This window comes from Anser anser (assembly GCF_964211835.1).
Source record: "Anser anser genome assembly, chromosome: 10".
NCBI lineage: Eukaryota > Metazoa > Chordata > Aves > Anseriformes > Anatidae > Anser > Anser anser.
Window position 1 is genome coordinate 1361313 of NC_139730.1, and position 19899 is coordinate 1381211.

General features: G+C 43.4%; 1 protein-coding gene across 9 annotated transcripts; it reads right to left on the bottom strand.

The window, feature by feature from the left end:
• Positions 1-241: 241 nt before the first annotated feature.
• On the bottom strand, positions 242-18099 carry KIF23 (kinesin family member 23; the record flags this gene model as incomplete). 9 transcript variants are annotated; one of them, XM_083850650.1, is made up of 24 exons in its annotated part: positions 18054-18099; positions 17886-17952; positions 17330-17458; positions 15614-15719; positions 14789-14925; positions 14121-14230; positions 13359-13532; positions 12391-12432; positions 11861-11973; positions 11590-11711; positions 10990-11092; positions 10586-10665; positions 10381-10500; positions 9697-9856; positions 8969-9136; positions 8606-8763; positions 7966-8139; positions 7098-7277; positions 6418-6723; positions 4292-4522; positions 3164-3246; positions 2802-2883; positions 2609-2679; positions 242-1039 (listed from the first exon to the last, which is right to left on the bottom strand). In XM_083850650.1, exons 1-24 carry the CDS (start codon positions 18062-18064, stop codon positions 1024-1026), a joined length of 2943 nt encoding a protein of 980 aa, XP_083706776.1. In that variant the 5' UTR covers positions 18065-18099. The 9 variants fall into 9 exon arrangements, with proteins under 9 accessions (XP_083706776.1, XP_083706775.1, XP_083706774.1 ...); XM_083850649.1 differs by having other exon boundaries at positions 13359-13529; positions 17886-17955; positions 18054-18094; XM_083850648.1 differs by having other exon boundaries at positions 17886-17955; positions 18054-18094.
• Positions 18100-19899: the final 1800 nt, after the last annotated feature.

The window sequence follows — 19899 nt, forward strand, 5'->3', positions numbered from 1 at the left end:
GGCAGTCATTCACTCAAAGCAACCAACTGCCCTTAAAAGCAGTTTGCAGACTCGAACATAAGCTTGTCCAAAACACATCTTGGGATCCAAGCAGATTCCTTGGTTTAAATTCCAGAAGCTTCCCAAAAGCTGCGTTCATTCATAGGTCTTTGCGTAAGATAGTCGTGATGCTGCAAAGCTTACCTTCGTTTCTGTAGCTTAGTGTACTCCTACGTAACAAGGTCATGGTTGGTAAGAGCCATTGAATAAAAGTATTTATTTTAATATGCTTGCAGAGCCACACATACAAAGTTCTCACCATGTCAGTGAGCACACTACCCTTTTACCCCACATCTACAGATGTAAAATATTTAATTACTAACTCGCACTACAAAATAAAGTAGCTATGATGTCAAGACATCATTACTCATCATCTCAATATTCTTGCTCTGTTACTACGAAGGCGGGAAAATTGAAATTGTTTTCACAAGCTGATTTGCATATTAAATAATCAAAGGTAACTCTTCCAAGAAGAGATTCATATTACCGAGCTGTTGCTAGCTAATAAAATATGAAATGGCATAGGAACACTCTTAAAGTGCATTACTGCATCTAAATAAATAGCAGCGTTTATGCCTCTTCAAAACAGAGGACCTGACAAGGAAGGGGTAGTGACCAGAAAAGAAGTAGATTATATAAAAAGCTGAAAAAATACCCAAGGCAAAAGCCTTGCGTCATTAGCCTATAAAGATACATCTTAATAACAAAAGCATCATACATACAAGACAGAAGGTGTTCTTCAGAAGTCCACAGCACATAATGGCAGGAGCCCTCCCACCCACCCCTTCTACTGAAGATATATGCACCCACTCATATGCTTCTTTGGGATTGCAGACAGTATTTCCCATTTAGCTACTGCCATTAGCACAGGCCGTTATAAAAATAGAAGCCTGCAGTGATAACAAACCAGTTAGTTTATCACTGGTAGCAGATAGCATCAGTCTGATAAAATCAACAGGACTCCAACGCAGCAGTACATTACGTTCATGGCTTTCTTCGCCTAAAAGAAAATAAAGTCAAGTAACTTTCAGATTTTCCACGGCAGTAGTTTTCCAGAACAGCAGCCTATTTACCTATCCTGTTGAACGTATACATATCAGACTTCCTATGCTAACAAATGCTACAAGCAAACAACTTATTTATCAAGAAGCAGTTGTTTTCACACACACACCCCCCAAAAATAGCCATGAGCTTAAAACAAAGCTTTATTTCAGTTTAATGAGTTTAAATAAACACAAGCCTCAAATCAATATGCAAACTAAGTGATTTACTACCACTTTACAAAGCTGTAGCAAGGCTGCAAGTAGTAGCAGCCAACCTGAACGGGTCCACTTTCCAGTGAGAAGTGGAATAGAGTATATACTAACACGGTGACAGCCACATTCATGACCTTAGCTCAGAGACTACTCCCATTTCAGGATACTCCCCGAAATACCTTTCCACTCTAGTTTTAAACTCTATATCCAAACAACACACACCGCACAAAGCAAGTGTAAGTTTTACTATTTCAATTCTAAATGCAATCAGTTTGGTTCATTTTGGCCTCGCAAATACCTCTTTGCCTCTCCAGCCCTCTCTCCTGCCCGTAAACATGTCTTGCAAAACTGCAAGTTTTCTTCCCCCGAGTTGAATAGGCGGCTTCCAGAGCACTGCCAGCACCTATCTGCAAGAGGCCAAGTCTGGATATCTTCTGTTCTGCAACACCTAGTTTAGCAAAACTATCATATCCAAAGCATTTCTTTTATAAGTGAAAGATTTTATTAGATGTGGGGCTCAAACGTTGTGCACTAGCTTTACAAACTGCATGACCATTTCAACTTTTACTAGAAACTGGGGCTTCTGATTTGGGACATGTGCTGCGTGATTGCCACTCTGACCCCACCATGTTAAGGAATGATAAGAGAGCCCTGAAAAATTCAGTGTTATCTACGCATTTGAAGAGGAAAATTTCTTCTAGCATGACTAAAACCTGTGCTTCCTTAGCAGATACCTTGGCAGTTGCACAGCAGGTAGCAACTGAAATATTAGCTACTTTCAAATATGCTGTTGGGTATATCCCATGATTGCCTCAGCTCCCTCTGTTCCTTCAAAATGAATGCTAGGGTATTCGTAACCTTTAATTTCAATTTATCTGAAGGTGCAAAAATGAGTACATTTTGCTACAGCAGCATCTGATACAGGCTAGAGAGACTAGAGGAGGATACAGCTTAGAATTTTGCCACTGCCATCGCCAAACCTGTACCAATTTTGGCCTGTCAGGCATGCTGCAGCCCCATTAGTGAACTCTGATTTGCTGCAGAAGGACAAGATCAAACCCTGATATCCTGCTCACTGCAATGAATATAGAGACCATGCAAGAACATGTCTTCTGGGTGACAGCCCCCTACAGATTCATACAGTCAGGGTTTCCAAGAACTGAACAAGCCTGTTCATCTTAAAGCATTAAAGGAATACAAATCCCAAACCTAAAGCAGGAAGGGCAGCAATGTCATGGGGGAAAAGTGTTATCTCACTTTAGATGTTGCCAGGGAAGAGCACAATACCCAAACTAGAGAGGAAAGACACTTACTTGGGCTGAGCATGATGCTGATACCCAGGTCCAAGGGCAGATCCTGCCCTCATCTCCACTGCGACGGAACACTGAGAAGACAAAGAGGCAGTTAGTCCTCTTGCTAACCCCACCCTAGCTCTCAACATTAAAAATCCTCATCCAGAGGAAACATGACACGTTCCATCCTTCCCCCCCTTCCTTTGTAGCTTACTCTGGTTTCCACATCAGTCCATTCAGAGTCTGCAGCATCCTCTGGTGGATCAGGATTGGAAGGTGACGATCTCCGCTTTCGACTGAAGGATGAGTATTGGGGGAAAATATGTTACTGGAGCATCGTGTATTTTGATAGATTCCCATACGCAAGAGAATACATTTTATACTTTCCAATGAAATACGTGTCTCTCAGCAACAGATCAGCCTTACCAGCAGCTCCAGTACCCGAAAGCTCCTCCAGGTTACTTTTATATGATTTCAGGTTAGACACAACATTCTGCTATTTAATCATTAGGACAAGAATCAGTTACTTGTGCACTACTGAAGTAGTGTCAGAACCTAAAGTTCAGAACAACTCACCCTGTTGGAGATTCCTGCTTCAGAGTCTCTATCTCTGTGAACTGCACAGCCTGTCCACCACCCCTTGTTTTGAAGACATCACCCTGGAAGCCAAAATCATTTAACAAGTTACAGTTACTAAATCATTACGCCAGCAACAGTGCCAGTTTCCACACAAAAACTTAAGTGCTTAGAACAATAATTTCCTTTCAGTAGCCAGTAAGCATACATGCACAAATACATTCTCCCCCATTATACGTAGGATAAGGCACAACGAACATCTACCCTGATGATCATGCAAGATACACAGAACAGTCACTATGACAGGCTTCTGTCTGTTCAACACCTAGTTATTGCTATAAGATACGCAGAAATCGTGTCACAGGCTCAGTTTCAATGCTTCCATTCAACAGCACTAACAGGTATGTTACCTCTGTGAGGCTGCTCGGACCTACAAGGTTACCTTACAGGAGTGAGGTTTTTTTCTTTTTCTTTTTTTTAAATAAAACTCAAAAGAAAAAAAGGCAATGTCAAAAGGCCCGTGACCAAAGGAAAAATGAACCAAAAGCTACTTGCTACGAATTACAAAGAGCTCTCAGTTTGCCTTAGGTAAGCACAGTCAGCATTTTGGGACACAGCCACTGTTAGTGTTCAAAGCCTAGGTGATCTCACCAATTTGCTTGTTAGTTGACTAGTAGGAATTACATTCCGGAGCATTTGAGCATCCATCACTGCTGCAAGCTTACTTATTCCACTAATGGAAATCAAATAACAATGTTCCAGCAAGACTGACTCCACAAGATCAGCTGCAGCCACAAGCCTAAGAAATTTTCACTATAAATGGATTATTGTGTTTTACTGGGGGGAGGGAACGACGTGGACACACGACACACCACTTAATTACTTTCAGGAAAAATGGTGACTGAGAAACAAGCTTATAATGGTAAATATAAAGTAACAACAGAGTTCAAGAACAGCATTTTCAGACTCTAAAAGCTCCCTTGAATCCAACTGCACAAAGCTTCCAAATCCGATCTCCTAGCACAGCGAGTTAAACATACCCTCCTGCACGCCTGCAGCACAAATACATTGCCAGATACGGGATTTGACAGGGTTATCACGAGTTCACCACAAAGGTGTTTGCGTTACCTTAATTAGTTTTGTTTCAATCTCCCCATCAGAGGCTAGCTCCTGGTGCGTCAGCATATACTTGTCACACTTAGCTAGTGCCTTTTCGCTTGCAGCCGCCACCGTGATGGCATGAGGGACGTGCGGCTGCATGACCGTGTCAGTGGGCAGATTAGAAGGTGGCTTATGATCTACCCATCTCTCCCCAGCTGAGCGCGACCGTCTGTGTCTGAGGCGAACCGGAGGTGCGTTCTGATCAGAGTGGAAGAGAATCAGAAGAAATCAGCACACAGGAAACATCTCAAAGGATATCATTAGCAGAGTGAATTTCCCAGGTCTGGTTAAGATGCGTTTATCTGAAAGTTCAAAGCTTCGTTCCCAAACTGCTTTCAGAATCCATCCTGAAAGGCAGCATTACAAAGAGCCCTGTAAAGGATTCTTAATGGTTTATTTCTGTGCCAATTCTTGTTTCTTGTACATTTTAGGTGCTATCCAATCAGTTGCATTCCCTACATAGTAAAGTTTCCACAAGAACATCTTTATTCTTTGGTAACGCTTCTCCTAAACTTCCAGGAGAAGTCTGATTGCTATAAACATATTAACCAACCTGAAAAAAGAAATTTGGAAATGTTTCCGCAGATTCATTCATGGATCAAGGAGTTTTGAGGTAGCAAAGGAAGCAGACCAAGTATGGATTTCCAACGTCTCTAAAGGATGCTAGGTCTCATAACACTTCTGAGTAAACAGAGCAGAGAAAAAGGAAGCGTCCCCTGTGCTAGTGTTATTGCTTCTAAGCTAAGCTGTTGGAAATCCATGAGAAGTGATTGAAGTTCGTACATTTTTAATCTTATGGTCATGAACATTTTCAGTTGCTCAGAAAAGCCAGAAAATTCAGGAAACTTGTTTAAAAAAAATTGGGTCTCTTCAAGACCTTTGAACAGGCATTTGAAAAAGTACTGCAGACTTATTTATACACTAAATTTTGCAGACCTCTGTAAGTCATAGTGAGGTTAGATAACCCAAAGCTATGAAAGCAAATCCCATCCGCTGTACTTTTATGTTATGAGCAGCAATTGGGATTTCTTTTAGCAATAGACTTGAGACGGGCCGTGCCCTTTACAAACATAAAGCAGCTCTTAAAAATTAGATGTGCACAGAGACATGTGGCTTTCAGAAAGAGTTTAAATTAAAATTGGAGAAAACACTCAAAATCCCCTCCTCCCCCTTTTAGTGGGCAAGTACTTATTTTTGTTAGCACTTTGGGGAAATAATTCTGCCAGGGTGCCTTAAAAGTTATGTTCTAAAGGGAGGACACTGCCACCAGTCACACGTTACTGTGGGAGAGACAACATCCCTGATGGCCCTGATGGTTCGTTTACTGGTTAATTGGAATAGCATCTGCTTAAACACCCATTTCATATTTTAAAGGGCTGGCAAGTAACAAACTTCAAAAACGTTGTCAAAAAAATGAATTTACCAAAAGTTTCCCCCCCTCTTGAGAAGCTCTCTCAAGAAGGCTGATTTGAGGGGGCAGGGTGTTGTACAATTCTCTTGGATTTACCTGAGCCACTGCGACAGAGCTATAACGTGATAGAGACAGCACCGATACAAATAATTTGCACACATCGATTTAATGAAAAGTAAGCAAAGCCCCCCGGTTTTAACGCAGACATGAAAATTTGGGAGAACTATTCTAAGAGAGCTAAATTTAACAGTTAAAGTGAGATATTTGCCCAAGCTCTATTTCCAGTAGACATTTGCATATATGGCTCATAAGACCACCATTTAAGCTGCCCAGACTATGGTAAACTGCAGGCTGCAAGACAGATTTGAGGAGACAGACAAATTAAAACAAAGACACTCATAGCTAGGAAAAAGGTCTAGCTAGTTCAGAGTTCCTTACAAGAGCTATCTACGCACTAACAGGAAAGAGACTCACTGCTTTTAAAAAATTTTTAAATGCCAAATTAAGAACTTAAATAGAATAATTACGAGACTAGGAAATAGTACTGTGCTATAAGAAATAAATTTAGGGAAAAAAAATCCAATCTGTTTTAGGTGTGCTCAATGTAAGAGAGCAGTTGCGATGAACTTTTGAGCCAGACTAAGCAATGCTACCTTTAGCTTTTGACGGGATCAGCACTAACCCTGCAGCATTGATCCTCTTCTATTTCTAGCTCATCTCTACGCCTGGGAACCTCAGTGACTCCAGTCCAGCACATCCCTCGCCTTCTGTCTGAGGTGTTATAGTCTCTACTTTGTTCTGGTTCTTGTTGTCTACTCCTTGCATTAGAAGTGCCACCGGTATGCTTGTGCGAAGGGGTTTTCTGCTCCCATTCCATAACACAGGAAGCCACAGAAATGCTGCTACAAGAATTAGAACGTCTGTGCACCTGGGGGTTGCTCACGAACCGCTGGCTGCTAGGGACTTGAGTAATTAAATTACTAGAAGGCTAGAGAGAATGGGAAAGAAGTTAGTGAACATACAGAACTGTCAACTCGTAAGGCAATCAAACAGTGTCACTCTGCATACTGTCAGTATTCAATTTGGCTATTTGAGCTTAGGGGTTTGGGGAGCTCCTGTGTTGCAGTGACAGCATTAAGAATCGGGTGTTCTTCCGGTTCTAGGAGCATTAGGAGACAGGAGCACAAATAAAGAACACTGATAAATACAAGAGGAGAAGGAAGAATTCAAAGAAAGCTTAGTCATTCAAATTCTGTGCTCGGGAACTATTTTCTAGCCACTAAAGAAAAGTAGTCTGCGTTTTAGTTCATTCTTATAAATAAGCTTGTCCCCATATGAAGGAGCATTTTAAAGGTAACTTACAGGTACTGGTGAAGGAGACACTGATCTCTGGACAGGCTTCTCTCTGTCTCTCTCCCGTGAAGGCCTCTCTGGCTTTTCATTCTTTGGTTCAGTAACAATGGCCTTCAGTTGCTTCAGTTTTTCATCTTTGACCCAAAGTTTGTTCTGCATTTCCAGCTGCTTTGCTGCTACACGACGCTCCTACAGAGAGGAGAGAGGAAAAGCATGAAGTAACATTATACAAAAACACAAGTGGTGCTGAAATTTTGAACAGGAAACAGTTTTTCCCCATTGAGATACAAACTATGGAAAATAATTATATATCAAGCTAAAAAGATAGACTTCCCAGATTATAAACCAGTACCATTTTGCTTCCTAAATTAGTGGCAAATTGAAGCATTGTCTAACTACAGTTCCATCAGTGGTCCTGAAGCAGAAAACAGTCCTACAGTAGTTTAATGCAATCCTTCGGAACTCCTTTGCTTATTGCTCATCAAGGGCATACCTGAGCAAGAGTTTACATGAGGATAAAGAGGAAAGTCCAATATTGGGCTTCTACTGACAATTGACAGAATGAAAGAATCACTCCCCAGAGAGCCACAAACCGAGAAGAACAAGTTCTAGATATTGAAGTAAAATGGAAGTACTCAGGAGAGCTACTCTAGCTGTATCACAAGCCCTTGAGGAATTTATCCTATCATACCACGTTTATAAAAGTTAAGATGAAAATGTCTGTTCAAGTCTGTAATTACAAAGACAAACTCATCTTCAATCTTAACGCTATTACAAAAGAAAAAAACACACTCCAAGCCCTCACAAAAACAAACTCCCCAGCTCCCCTCAGCATGGCTCCATTAGACAGCTCTAATATTTATGGCAGTGTACTTACACACTCCTTCTCCCATTTCATGGTCGTTTCTGCCACCATGCCTTGCAGTCGTGCCTCCAACCTACGCTTGTCAGAAGCCTGACGCTGCAATTTCTGGCTCTTGCTTTCTAGTTCTTGCTGAAGATTACGCTTGTCTTCTTCATAAATTGTAGCAGTTTTCTCTAAAATTTCAATCTGGAGGAAGAAAGGATGAACTTAGCTATGCACAACCATCTAAGCCCAGAACACCAGGTTAAGATATACTAGATATATTAGCTGTTGTACCAATATATAAGATAAGAAGTCCAGATTCCAGAAAGTTTCAGATTTTACAACTTTTAAGAAAGTTGCCCTTCTTAGTGTATTAGGAAAGGCCTTTGGCACGTAGGGACATGGTTTAGTGGTGGACTTACTAGTGTTAGGTTCATGACTGGACTTGATGATCTTAAGTGTCTTTTCCAGCCTAAATGATTCTAGGATTCTAGTAGGAAAACCAGAATGCTAGAAGTGTTCATTAGAAGTTTCCCACGAAGTACTTTTAACCTTGCCTCTAATATCCATCTTACAAGCACCTCTGATGTCAAGAAGTTTGCCAAACAAGAGACAGAAAATGCATGTTGTACTTCGGAGTTGTACAGCTTAGAGCAATATAGAAACTAACCTTGTATTCCAAAGTTTTAATTTTCTTCTCCAGACGTTCTAGCTCCATTTTCTGTCCTGCTATTGTTTTCTCTTTTTCAGACAATTTTCCTTGAATGTAGTTTTCCTTGGATATAACACTGGAATCAAATTCTTGCAGTGTAGTCTTAAACGCAAGCACTGCAAGAGAGACAACACACTTTACCTTCTCTCCCTATACCCATAGCATCAAAATGAGTTCTTCTCCTACCAACTTAACGCTACCAGCTACTCCATTACCTTAAAGTTTTCTTTTTAAGCTATCAATCTAGACAAGAGAAGAGATGCTGTAGTAGTAATAAGGGCATCAAAAAATCTAACTCCACATCGATGTTAAAATTCTTACCATTTTTGGCAAATTCTTCTGACAACATTTGTCGTAGCTTATGGCGTTTTTCCAGGACTTCAATAAGCTTTGGAAGTGTTTGATCATCATTAAGATCCAATAGCTCACATGAAGGCAATGGAGGAAAGTTCTGCAGAAATATCTCAGAAGCAGATTGCTCTTCTGTTTCTGTAAGATTCAAAGCCAAGAACGTCTGTCAGCAAGCTACAGAGCAGAAAATTTCTATTTGACAATGCATAGCCACAGATCATTCCACAGTATTCTAAAGCAGACAGAACTTAGGATAATTAAAACTACATGTTTTTCAGAATAGATGACAGTATTGAGAAAAGACTAAGTGTGATATTTTTGATTCACTCCCTTATAACACCTTCAGGCAACTCTTGATTTCTAAGGTGGGTCCAGAGCATTCAAAAATAAAATAAATCGAAGTTTCATCTTCAGCACAATTTCTTTTCCAGAGCTGCAGTAATGGGACCATGAATTCGACTCATCACCAATAAAGAATTACTCCGAGATTTGTAGCATAAGCCCAATTACTGCATAAGTAGTACCACTGTATGAAAAGAGCAGTTCAGGTGTAACTGTTACAGAGAAAGCTCACAACTAACAGTTTGATGCAGTTCCTTGTGTGCCTTTACGGCTCAAATAATTTGTTTTAAAGACATCTTCATCCCCTAAGAACAGCACAGGCCAGTGCTGTAAAGACCCAGAGTTCTTGTATTTACCTCCATTGATTGGGCCACCGCGCATCTCCAACTTCCGCGCGAGTTCTTCTCTGAAGGCCTGATTCCTAAAGCGCCGCCCTGGTGTTAGGCCGCACAGAGGTCTGTCAACAGGTCTTGCCACTTCAACTTCCTGAGTCATTTCTGCAAAACGCATGACTTGCTGCAAAAGAACGGAAGCAAGCTCAACAATTAAACTAAAGCAGTCCAAATTAAATTTGAAAGTGATACTTTAGATCAATAAAAGTTTTAGCAGAGACATTATCAAGCTATAATCTCAACTATTTCCCAGCCAGATAGCTTGCCAATCCAAAGCTGAATGTCTAAAAATCTTACCAGTAAGATCTTCCCTACTTCAGCCCCCAAGGAATCACAAACCTGACTGTGCAGGTGCCTTAAGTTCCTGCAAGTACTGTCATAGTGGGGATAAAACACCTAAATATGACTATTTAGACAGCTATAAGAGAAGCTTCCTACCTATATTACATGCAAGTAGTAGTTGTACTTTTTAAGTGGACAAATAAGATTTAGAGGACACATTTGCCCTAGAGTATTATACCTGATTACCTGAAGTGTCCAAGCAACAAAAGTTACCACTCCTGCCACCTACTAAACAAGTACAGTAATTCAGTTGTAAACACGAGACAAGAGTAGGTGAGGATGAGATAAGAACTGCAAGAAAGTTACCAAGCTTTCTTCGTAGTCCTCAGCTTTAGGATTAACGCATACAATCATACGCACTTTTCCTTCACCATCAAAATAGTTCTTGAAGAGATGAGTCAGCTTGGAATCTCTGTACGGAACCATCTTAAAGTAGAAGAAAGGTCTAGTAAGGTTACGTTACACCAGCTCTTCATCAGATCAAAAGATAATTAGATGACGGGTTGCATACCTTATTAGTTCCATACATCTGGTTTTCCCGTAGAACTTCAATACATGTTCTTAATGTCATTAGTGACTGATTAATATTACCTTAAAATAATGAAAAAAAGCTCTGTAAGAAGCTATTGGATCATGTTCAAATTATTTAGCAGTTTACTTAAAGATAAACCCCCTGGACCCTGAAGTCATATTAGTTAGATAATCATTCCAAATAATCTGAAGCATTCATGAATTTAATAGCTTCTATAAAGAAGCTTCTAGTTTCCAAACTGGAGGATTAAGACTGTCAAACCAGATAACTGAACATCATAACAGAACGTTCATTGTTCCTACAATTTCTTTACTAGCAGACAACACTAATGTAAACGTATCCTAGCATATAAAACTAACAGGCTTTCTAAACACGGCACATACCTGCTTCCCGCAACCTGTTCCCTTCAGCTTTTGTTCTATTAGTCCTTTCACTTCCAGCGAGATCAACTAAGGACAGCTGGCTTAAAGTGATCTGTTCTTTCTCCTGTTACAGACAAAAAGGGAGACAGATTATTAGCATTCTATTCCCTGCCTTCTAAGGGGGCACTGGAAGAAAACACGCACACCTCACGATCCAACTATGCACCACTTTTTTGTGTGTGAATAAGTTTTATCAAATCCTTTCTGTCTTAGGCCACAAGACAGATTGTAACAAGTACACTCACTCAAAGCCTCAAAGTCTTATATTCTTACATTCTTAATGTGTTTTGTTCAAAACAGAGGTGAAGAACAAAGGAACGGGCAGCTTGTTGACCATTTAATGCTCTACTTTAATTAGAGATAGGAGACTAACTTTGTTAAAGACTTCAGAAATTTCATAATTTTGATTTACTTCAGAACGAAACTTCTAACGATCAAGATGCATATTCCTGAGACAAGGTAACTGTTTCAGAATGCCATATTACAAGATTCTCTTTTTCTAATTTACATATACATACATACACACACAGCTCTTCTTTAATAGCCTGCCCCAGAATTCACCTGTAGCACATTATCTCCATCTGCATCCAGGGGTGCCTGAGCCAACTTTATTATGAAAACACTGTGAGATCGGCTAGATTCTCGATTCAGCTGAGTGTTTGCAATACGCCTCTTCTTTTGACCTGTTTAAAAAAAAAAAGCATTCCTTCCAGAAGTCTGTTTCATTTAACAGACTTGCCACCTAGCAAAGCCAGTTCTGTTTTCAGCATGGCAGCGTAAAAGATTATGAGTCTGTACTAGATGTAATAAGTTACTTTTCAAGATTATTTACCTTTCCAAAACACTTCAAAAGCTTCTTCTGTAGATTTCACCTCTACTTCTGTGCATCCTGTGACATACATATTGTGATTCTGGTCCTCACGAAGTATTTTGGATTGTGGAGGTCTTAAGGGCAAGGAAGGAAAGAACAATAAAACTGAGCGGAGGTGTATATAGAGCAGCACGTTATATCAAGCCAGTTTTCTTTTAAGTACAAAATTCAGACTGAATACGTCAATCATCTATACAGCAGATGTGAGAGGAAGTACAAGTACAGGGACACACATTCAGCAAGGATTAGTTACACTTCAGCTACTGCTTTAATTGAGAAGCCACATTTAATTGCAATTCTTGCTAGAAATCATTGGTTTGAACGGCAGCTATTGTTTTTCTACATGCATATGCTCATACAGAAGCAAGATGGCTTCAAGAGCAGTCTATATTTGCTAGTTAAGCAAGAAGAGATAGAGAGTCAGTCTATTTTCTGCTTCTACTGCAAGTAAATTTCACTTTTCAATAGTGGGAATATGCTTATGCACATACATAAAGTCACCATTTCGCACAGGAGTGTTGCAATTGTTCCACCTAGCAAAAAAACAGCGTTAAAAATATTAAGTCATTCAGCTTGTCTGAAATCATTTCATATTTAATGCACTGTAGCTTCCGTAAGTGGAAATAATCCAAGATTTTTCCTAGGCTGATTTCTGGACATAAGCAAGACACTGAACCCAATTTTAATTCTTTTTTAAAAAGCGTTCAGATATTCAAAATCATTTGAAAGCAGTACCCTGGAGACTGCTCTCAATGTTTTGGTGCAATAACTTGTTTTGCTCTAGTCAGTCTTTATAGATCAGCCAACTCTTTAATTAACACATGTACCAGTAGATATGCATAGTATTTTCTTTAATGGATTTAGAATCAAAAAATATGTTCAACTAAGTTTGATTTGCAGACTCTTTTCCCAAAAGTCACAAGATTCACTGATTTTAGACAGCAGCCAAGTACACACCTTCCCAAAAAAATTCAGTAATTCGCTTATGAGACTACTCATTTCTGTTTCTATGGAAATGACTGGCATTGAGCAAAGAGATACACAAGCTTACATCAACTGTAAAGCAACAATAGCAACTTTTGCCCAATACAGTTATCCAGAGAAAAATGTCAGCTACGGAATGGCTTACTCTTCAAGTTGCACTCACCAGCCAGGAACAGTACTTGCAGAACAGTATGAATAGACTTATAATCTCAGCAGGATACAACGCTGCCTAACAAATATTTACTTGCCTCCCACTATGCTAAGAAAGGGAGCACTAAGTCTTAGCATCAACAGAACAACCACCAGTACTTGGCACACTTAAATACTGTTGTCTGGACTCCTTACGCATCACCTTTTCCTATGTGATTTTTTGAAGCGATTCACATGAATGAATTGAGCCAGACTTGACAACAGCCACAAAGACAACATAGCTCTCACAAAAGCGTAACCAAAGCTCACGAATATTCATACTGACTTTGGTTTTATCAGCTCAAAGGGAGCTTCCTCCAGGAGGTCATATATGTAGTTGTTGTAGATCTCGATATAAGAAACAAAAACACTGTAGACATTATCTTCATCAACTTCGTCCACTTTGCAGTGATCTTGCACGTTTATCATATCAGCAAATTCTGGGTCCATTTGTCGCCTGCTGATAACACACAACAAGTGATTGCAATGGAGCATCCACGGACAGTTAACATGTCAGACAGTGACTACAGTCAAAAAGCAAGTCTACTGACAGGTGGCACGATCCGAGAACAGAAAAGCTCACCCTAGAAACTAAAACCAACACATCACTTTGCAGTCCCATCAGATTAAAAAAGTTAAAACAGATAGATTTTCATCCAGCAGTGCTGTACTTGGTTGCAGTAAGAATTTTTGCCTTGCAAAATTCCTGGATGGTTAGCATTTGGATCACCCACCATTCAGCAATTTTTTGCAAAACACCCTTAAGTTCACAGTATCACTACTTTATCAAATCACGGCATTTTATTTATCGGAAAATGGGTACAAAAAATAGCCTTATTCTGCCTGATTCTAAGTCTTAGAATCTAAATACTTCATTATGCAATTGCTCAAGCCACATGAAAAGTAATACACTAACATACTAACTTTTCATTAAGTTATTTTTCTTTTTTCAAAGGAAGGCTAAGGACACCAAGGTAATTTAAAATCACAATTCCAGACTAACATTTACGTTAAGTAATTTGTTCTGTGCGTTACAAGAGTTACTCACTTGCCAGATGGAGTTTTGGGAACAGGCATGGCATCTCTTTTCTGTCGCTCTAATAGAGCGTCTACTTCGCACTGAACATCCACACCATTCTTGTCATCAAGCTTAAAAACCTGAAGAGGGAACACGTTTAGACAACACAATGATAAACATTAGAGAACACGAGGTGTTACCCAGCAGAAGACAAGCGATTTGATCAGGCTGTCTGGCAATCAGCAAATACCTTACTAACGCCCCCTCACTAACACTCAAAGTGCTGGCTAATTCCAAGCAGATTTAACAGGTATTTCCAAAATACAAGATTTTCACAGAAGCTTCCAAGCTAGAATACTACCAAGGAAAATGCTTCCAGTATTACTTCAAATATATTTAGGTAGCAAAAAATCAGAGATGCCTTACCACAAGAAAAACTTAACAGCATCTCCTATATTATTTTAGACAAGGAATGAAACCTAGTCACAAGATACAAAAGCCACAGGAAACCAAGTAATTAAAGAATAAATGACAATTACAAGGACAGCCAGACCACAGAAATGGTCTTCTCTACCTCTTGAAATGTCCGTCCTAGATACCAGGCCTGCCTCTTCGGCCTTCTTCTTCAAATCTCATGGTTTGGTTTTTTAAGACAGGAGTCAAACATTTTAAACTTTTTAAAATGCAAAACTACTCACAAATCGCTTGGCCTGGAACGGTCCTATGCTGTTGAAGATCATATCCAAACACCGTGGGAGAAGTCCTCCGTCACCAGGAGATCCTGTCATGGTGTGTGTTTTCCCACTGCCTGTCACCCCGTAGGTAAAAAGGAGACCTAGGAGAGACAGAAGACTCTCAGAAAAGCTTGATTATATTCACACTCCGTCTGTCTTGGGTAAAATATACTTGGGAAAAATGATGACTCCTTTGGAGCAGCTAACAGTAAGCTACCCCAGCCCACCAAAAGCCATTCCTAGTCAATACCAACGCGTGCATCTCTCATTGAGGCACACTTCAACTACAAGTCACGGTACTTAACCTGTGTTCGGAAGTGAAAATGGAAGGAAGCCACTAAGCCCCACATGTGTAGAGATCTAATTTATTCTGGACATTACTGAGGGGATTGACATTAGCCAGATACCTCAAGGACCAACACTGAGACATCAAGCTGTGCCCAGGACAGATTGATTTGTCTCTGTGGTCAGTCTTTAGGTGAATAAGTCATCCCTTTCTGCAGAAAAAAGGCTTCTTCTGTTAACAGTGTACAACAAAGATTACTCCTTGACGCACATTACATGCACTCCATAACACAGGAAAATAAGTTTACAAGTAATGAAAAACAAGAGCAGCTCCCAGGGAAGTCGTACAGAGAAGCTGAACCACAACAGTTTCACTGCAAACAAGGTGTATACGTTTTTACCTAGACAAGCTAAGAAACCTTAAGACACGCAAAATCATAGCAATACCAAAGAGGTGCAGGGTAGACCCACAGAAGCGGTAGAGAACAACAACTACTTCCTTACCATTTTTCCCACGAATGAGATCTTCCACTAGAGGTTTAGCCACCACATCAAAAACGTCCTTCTGAACGACGAGGGTGCCAAACACCTCTTTGAACGAATACTGCGTCTGAAGCAAAGAAAATACAGCGCCCTAAACCTTCCGTTTCCCTGTCCAGGAGTCACTGCTTCAAAACGCTTCACTCTTTAGAACAGCTTTCCATCAGCTTAACACAACAACAAAGTCTACTTTAGGATCACACCGGTGTTTGAACGCACGCAGCTGCTCCACAACTATTCCAGGAATAAGCTAAGATTTGCAAAACAAAGCACAGCAACCGGCCAGTTTTTATAGAACTTAAGTCCTCAGTAACTGGAATGATCGCAAAGCCTGACCTCCCATGCCAACAGTTTTCGGTTTCAAATTTCTGTGTGAGCTGCAGTCATCATCTATGCAGGCACTGACCAAAGCAACACCCGCAATGGCCAAAGCCAGAATGCTCCAGGTTTTAGTCATCTTCTTTTAAGTTCATGTCTTTTTCCAGCCAGTTCCAGGATAGGTTTTCAATATATTTTTGATCACTCTGGCCACTTTGCATCAAAACGCTTATTCACATAAATAGTTGAACTAAGAGTTTTTGAACAAAGGCTTGTTTACGAAATTTTGAATTAAGCCTTTGCCCATTTTATTTAAGACTTTGAAGATAACTTTATATACTTCAAGGTTCTTCCATACCGAAATCGGAAACAAAGTATTCTGCATCCCAGCTAGCGCTCACTGCATTTTATTCACAGAAAGCCACAGACATTGTCTCATGGAGAGCTACATGGCTGTGCCAGGGACCTGTAATTAACTGTTTCCCAACCAAACGGTGCTCAGCACTACAGGGCTTCAGCTCCTCGTTCTGTGCATGTGACCTAAACCCTTCTTTCCTAGAAAAGATGACATTGGTCCAGTAACAGTACAAACTGCTTGGAATAAGCGACCCGCTACCTGCTTCCCACTTTGTGCCGTTTCACTGCTTGAATAGTTCAGTTGAAAGGGACCTGCAGAGATTAGGCCCAACTGCCTGACCGCTTCAGGGCTAACCAGAAGTTAGAGCTCATTAATGAGGGCATTGTCCAAACGCCTCTTGAGCACCGGCAGGCACGGGGCATCAGCCACCTCTCCAGGAAGCCTGTTGCACAGTTTGACCACCCTCACGGTAAAGAATTTTTTCCCTAACGTCCAGCCTGAGCCTCCCCAGTGCGACTTTTGTTCCTGGTGTCCCCTCATCAGTTCCCAAGGAAGACATTGGCACCTCCCTTCCCTCTTTGAGTACATAACCTACAGCTTCCCCAAACCCAGTACATGCACAGACATTGCCCAACTTCAGTTAAGGATAAATCACCCGTTAATTTCATTTATGCCTCGTTTTGCATAGAGCTGGTTTCTGTGAACCAGCCCTTTGCAAACGAGTCCTTCCAGCAGTCCGTGGATTTGACAGCTTTTCTTTTGTCCTTTCACGCTCACCCCTCCACCCCACAAAAGAATCCTTATGTGTGCAGAGGATACATCTGATGGCCAAGGAAATCGTGCCTTTTTACTCTAGGCAGGCTTCTGAATTTGGAAACCGGCTCCCCGAGCACACAAACCACACGGGAGCTGCTCTGCGAGCTGTGGCGGACCCCGTGAGCCAGCAGGGAACCCCGACAGGGGGAAGGGGCTCCCGCCCACCCCCGGCAGCCCCGGGCCCTTACCTCCCGGTACTCCCCGTTGCGGAACACCCTGTACCCGTCGGGGGGGTGGATCTGCACCGTGGTCTCGTTGATCACCTCGATGCAGCACTCCTGGTCCTGGCGGCTGAGCGGCCGCACCCTGCAGTACACCTGGGGGGGGGTGTCAGAACAGGGGGGGGACAGGGCCCGGCGGGGCGCTCAGAGTGGGACCGGGGGAGAGGACCGAGAACCGGGGGGGGGGACAGAGATCGGGGGACAGATGGACCGGGAACCGGCAGATGGGGACCGGGGGGGCCGAGGCGGACCGGGAACCGGGAGATAGGGACCGGGGGGGGCGGGGGGAAGGGACGGACCGGGAACAGGGAGAAGGGTACCGGGGGCGGGGGGGCGCACCGGCAACCGGGAGAGGTGGACCAGGGGGACGGACGGACGGACGGACCGGGAAGGGGTGACCGGGGCCGGGGGGTGTCTGGGGGGCCGGGGGGGGAGTTTCTGGGGCCCGGCCCGGCCCCGCTCCGAGCAGCCCTCCCCCGCCCTCCCCTCCCGACCCCCGGTCCTCCCCCCCCCCCGCACTCACCCCCACGGGATCCTTGGGCCCGGGGGCGGGCGGCTTCTTCAGCGCCGGCCTCCGCGGCGTCTTAGCCCTACTGGGAGAAGGAGCGAGGCGTGAGGGGTGGCCCGGGGCGGGAGGGGGGGGGGCGAACCGGGCCGAGGTAAGGGGCTGAGGGGCCGGGGGCCGACTTACGCCGCCTTCATGGCGCGGGGGGCCGGGGCGGGGGTCGCGGGGCGGGGGTCGCGGGGCGGGGGTGTGGGGGGGGGGTCGGGGGGGGGTCGGGGCCGGGGCCTCCCCGGAGCCGCTCTCGGCGCTGCCTCCGCCCGCGCGCCCGCTCGGATTCAAATGCAGCCAATCAGCGCGCGCGCCGCCGCGTAGCGTCGTTGCGTCACGGGGGGACGACGCCCGCCCCGGCCCGCGGGCGTTGCCGTGGTGACGGCCCCCTCCCCGGGGCGCGGCCTGCGAGCGCGGGCGCCCCCCGCTGGGCCCTCGGGGCCTGCGGGCCCGGCTGCGAGGAGCGCGGGGTTGTGGTCACACAAATCACGGAACGTCCCCAGCCACCAGCAGCCCCCCCCAGTCCAAGCCCTGGTTCCACACAGCGCCACCCCAAAATCAGCCCCTGTGCCTGAGAGCGTCGCCCAAGCACTTCGTGAGCCCCCCGCCCCGCAGCCTCCTGTGGGTGCCTCAGAGATGGGGGCACCCGGCACGGGGTGGGAAGCGGCCCCTACGCACCTTGCCTTACACCCCTGTGGGGCTCTTCAACAGCCAACAAACATTTCCTTGAGCCCAGATTAAAAAAACATTGTTGCAGCGCGGGGCCTGGGCTCCCCTGTGCATGGGAACCTCTCCTGGAAGGCTGCGGGGGCTGTTCTTGTGTTTGTTTATGTGCATAGTTCAAATAAAGGTTTGGGATCAGGAAGGCAGGTCTAATCCAGCAAAGCTCCCCATGCCAGGGCCTCTCTTCGTACCCGGTGGCTGAGCTGCTACCTGCCTGCAGGTCGCTCGGTTAATTCCTAGCCCCTAGGAAATGCTTAGTGGTGGAAAAGGAGGCAAGGGTAAAGAGCCCGGCCAAATGAGCCCATTGAAAGACCAATTTCCTGAGAAGGAAACGCACTTCTAAATCAACTGGGGAACTGGGGCAAAGGATGAAGTAGCTTGGATTTTAACCCCGGTTTGCAGCTCAGAAATCCTCCAGTGGGCTGAATTCAGTCTCACTTAAACCACTGACTCCAGCCAAGTTCTTCATTTTAGTGTAAATTAACTAAATAACATTAGCTTGCCCATTTTAAGAGAAAAAAAAAATCCAAAGGAATCATGACAATAAGCTGTTTGGTGTGCTGGGTAACCTTCAGTTCTTAAACGGTGTTTTACAATATATCAGACAATTTTTTTAATGTTCCCATAAAACATATCAACAATATAAGCAGTTAAAATTAAGCTGTGCAGAGAGTGCTGCAATGTCAGATGCCAGGGCGATAAAGACGTGCAAGACAGAAGGTCTGCAACCGAGTGTGTGTTTGTTTTCAGATGTGCACAAGTTCCTCTGTCTCTGTAGGTGGAAAAAAAGGCTAAAATAGCTCTGTGCTGGTTACCCGATCAAGTGGCAGGAGCCAGGAGTCTAATCAGCCTTAGAGATCACAAACCTCAGCGACTGGGGGTAGCGCTGCAGTCTCAGCCGCTAGGGAAGGAATAACTTCCCTGCTGTCCAGCCAGGCACCAGCAGTCTCCTGCACACTGCCCCTCATCCGTGCCTCCATCCTCACCTCACTGATGGCTGCTTCACCCGGGGAGGACTTCCAGAAGAGAGCCCCACACCTCCCGCTGCAGGCACTTACACCTTTATTCCAGCTGACTTAAATCCCTGCTGTGTGTTATACTGTTATGGGAGAAAATGTGTGCCTGTTGGATTAAGCATTTTTCAGAAATATTCAGAATCACATTTTACATTAACCCAAAGGAATTTGATAGACCTAAAATCCGGCCAACTGCCCTGCTGAATAGGCAACTGGCAGTTTTCTTTAACTTCTACCTAAGGTGT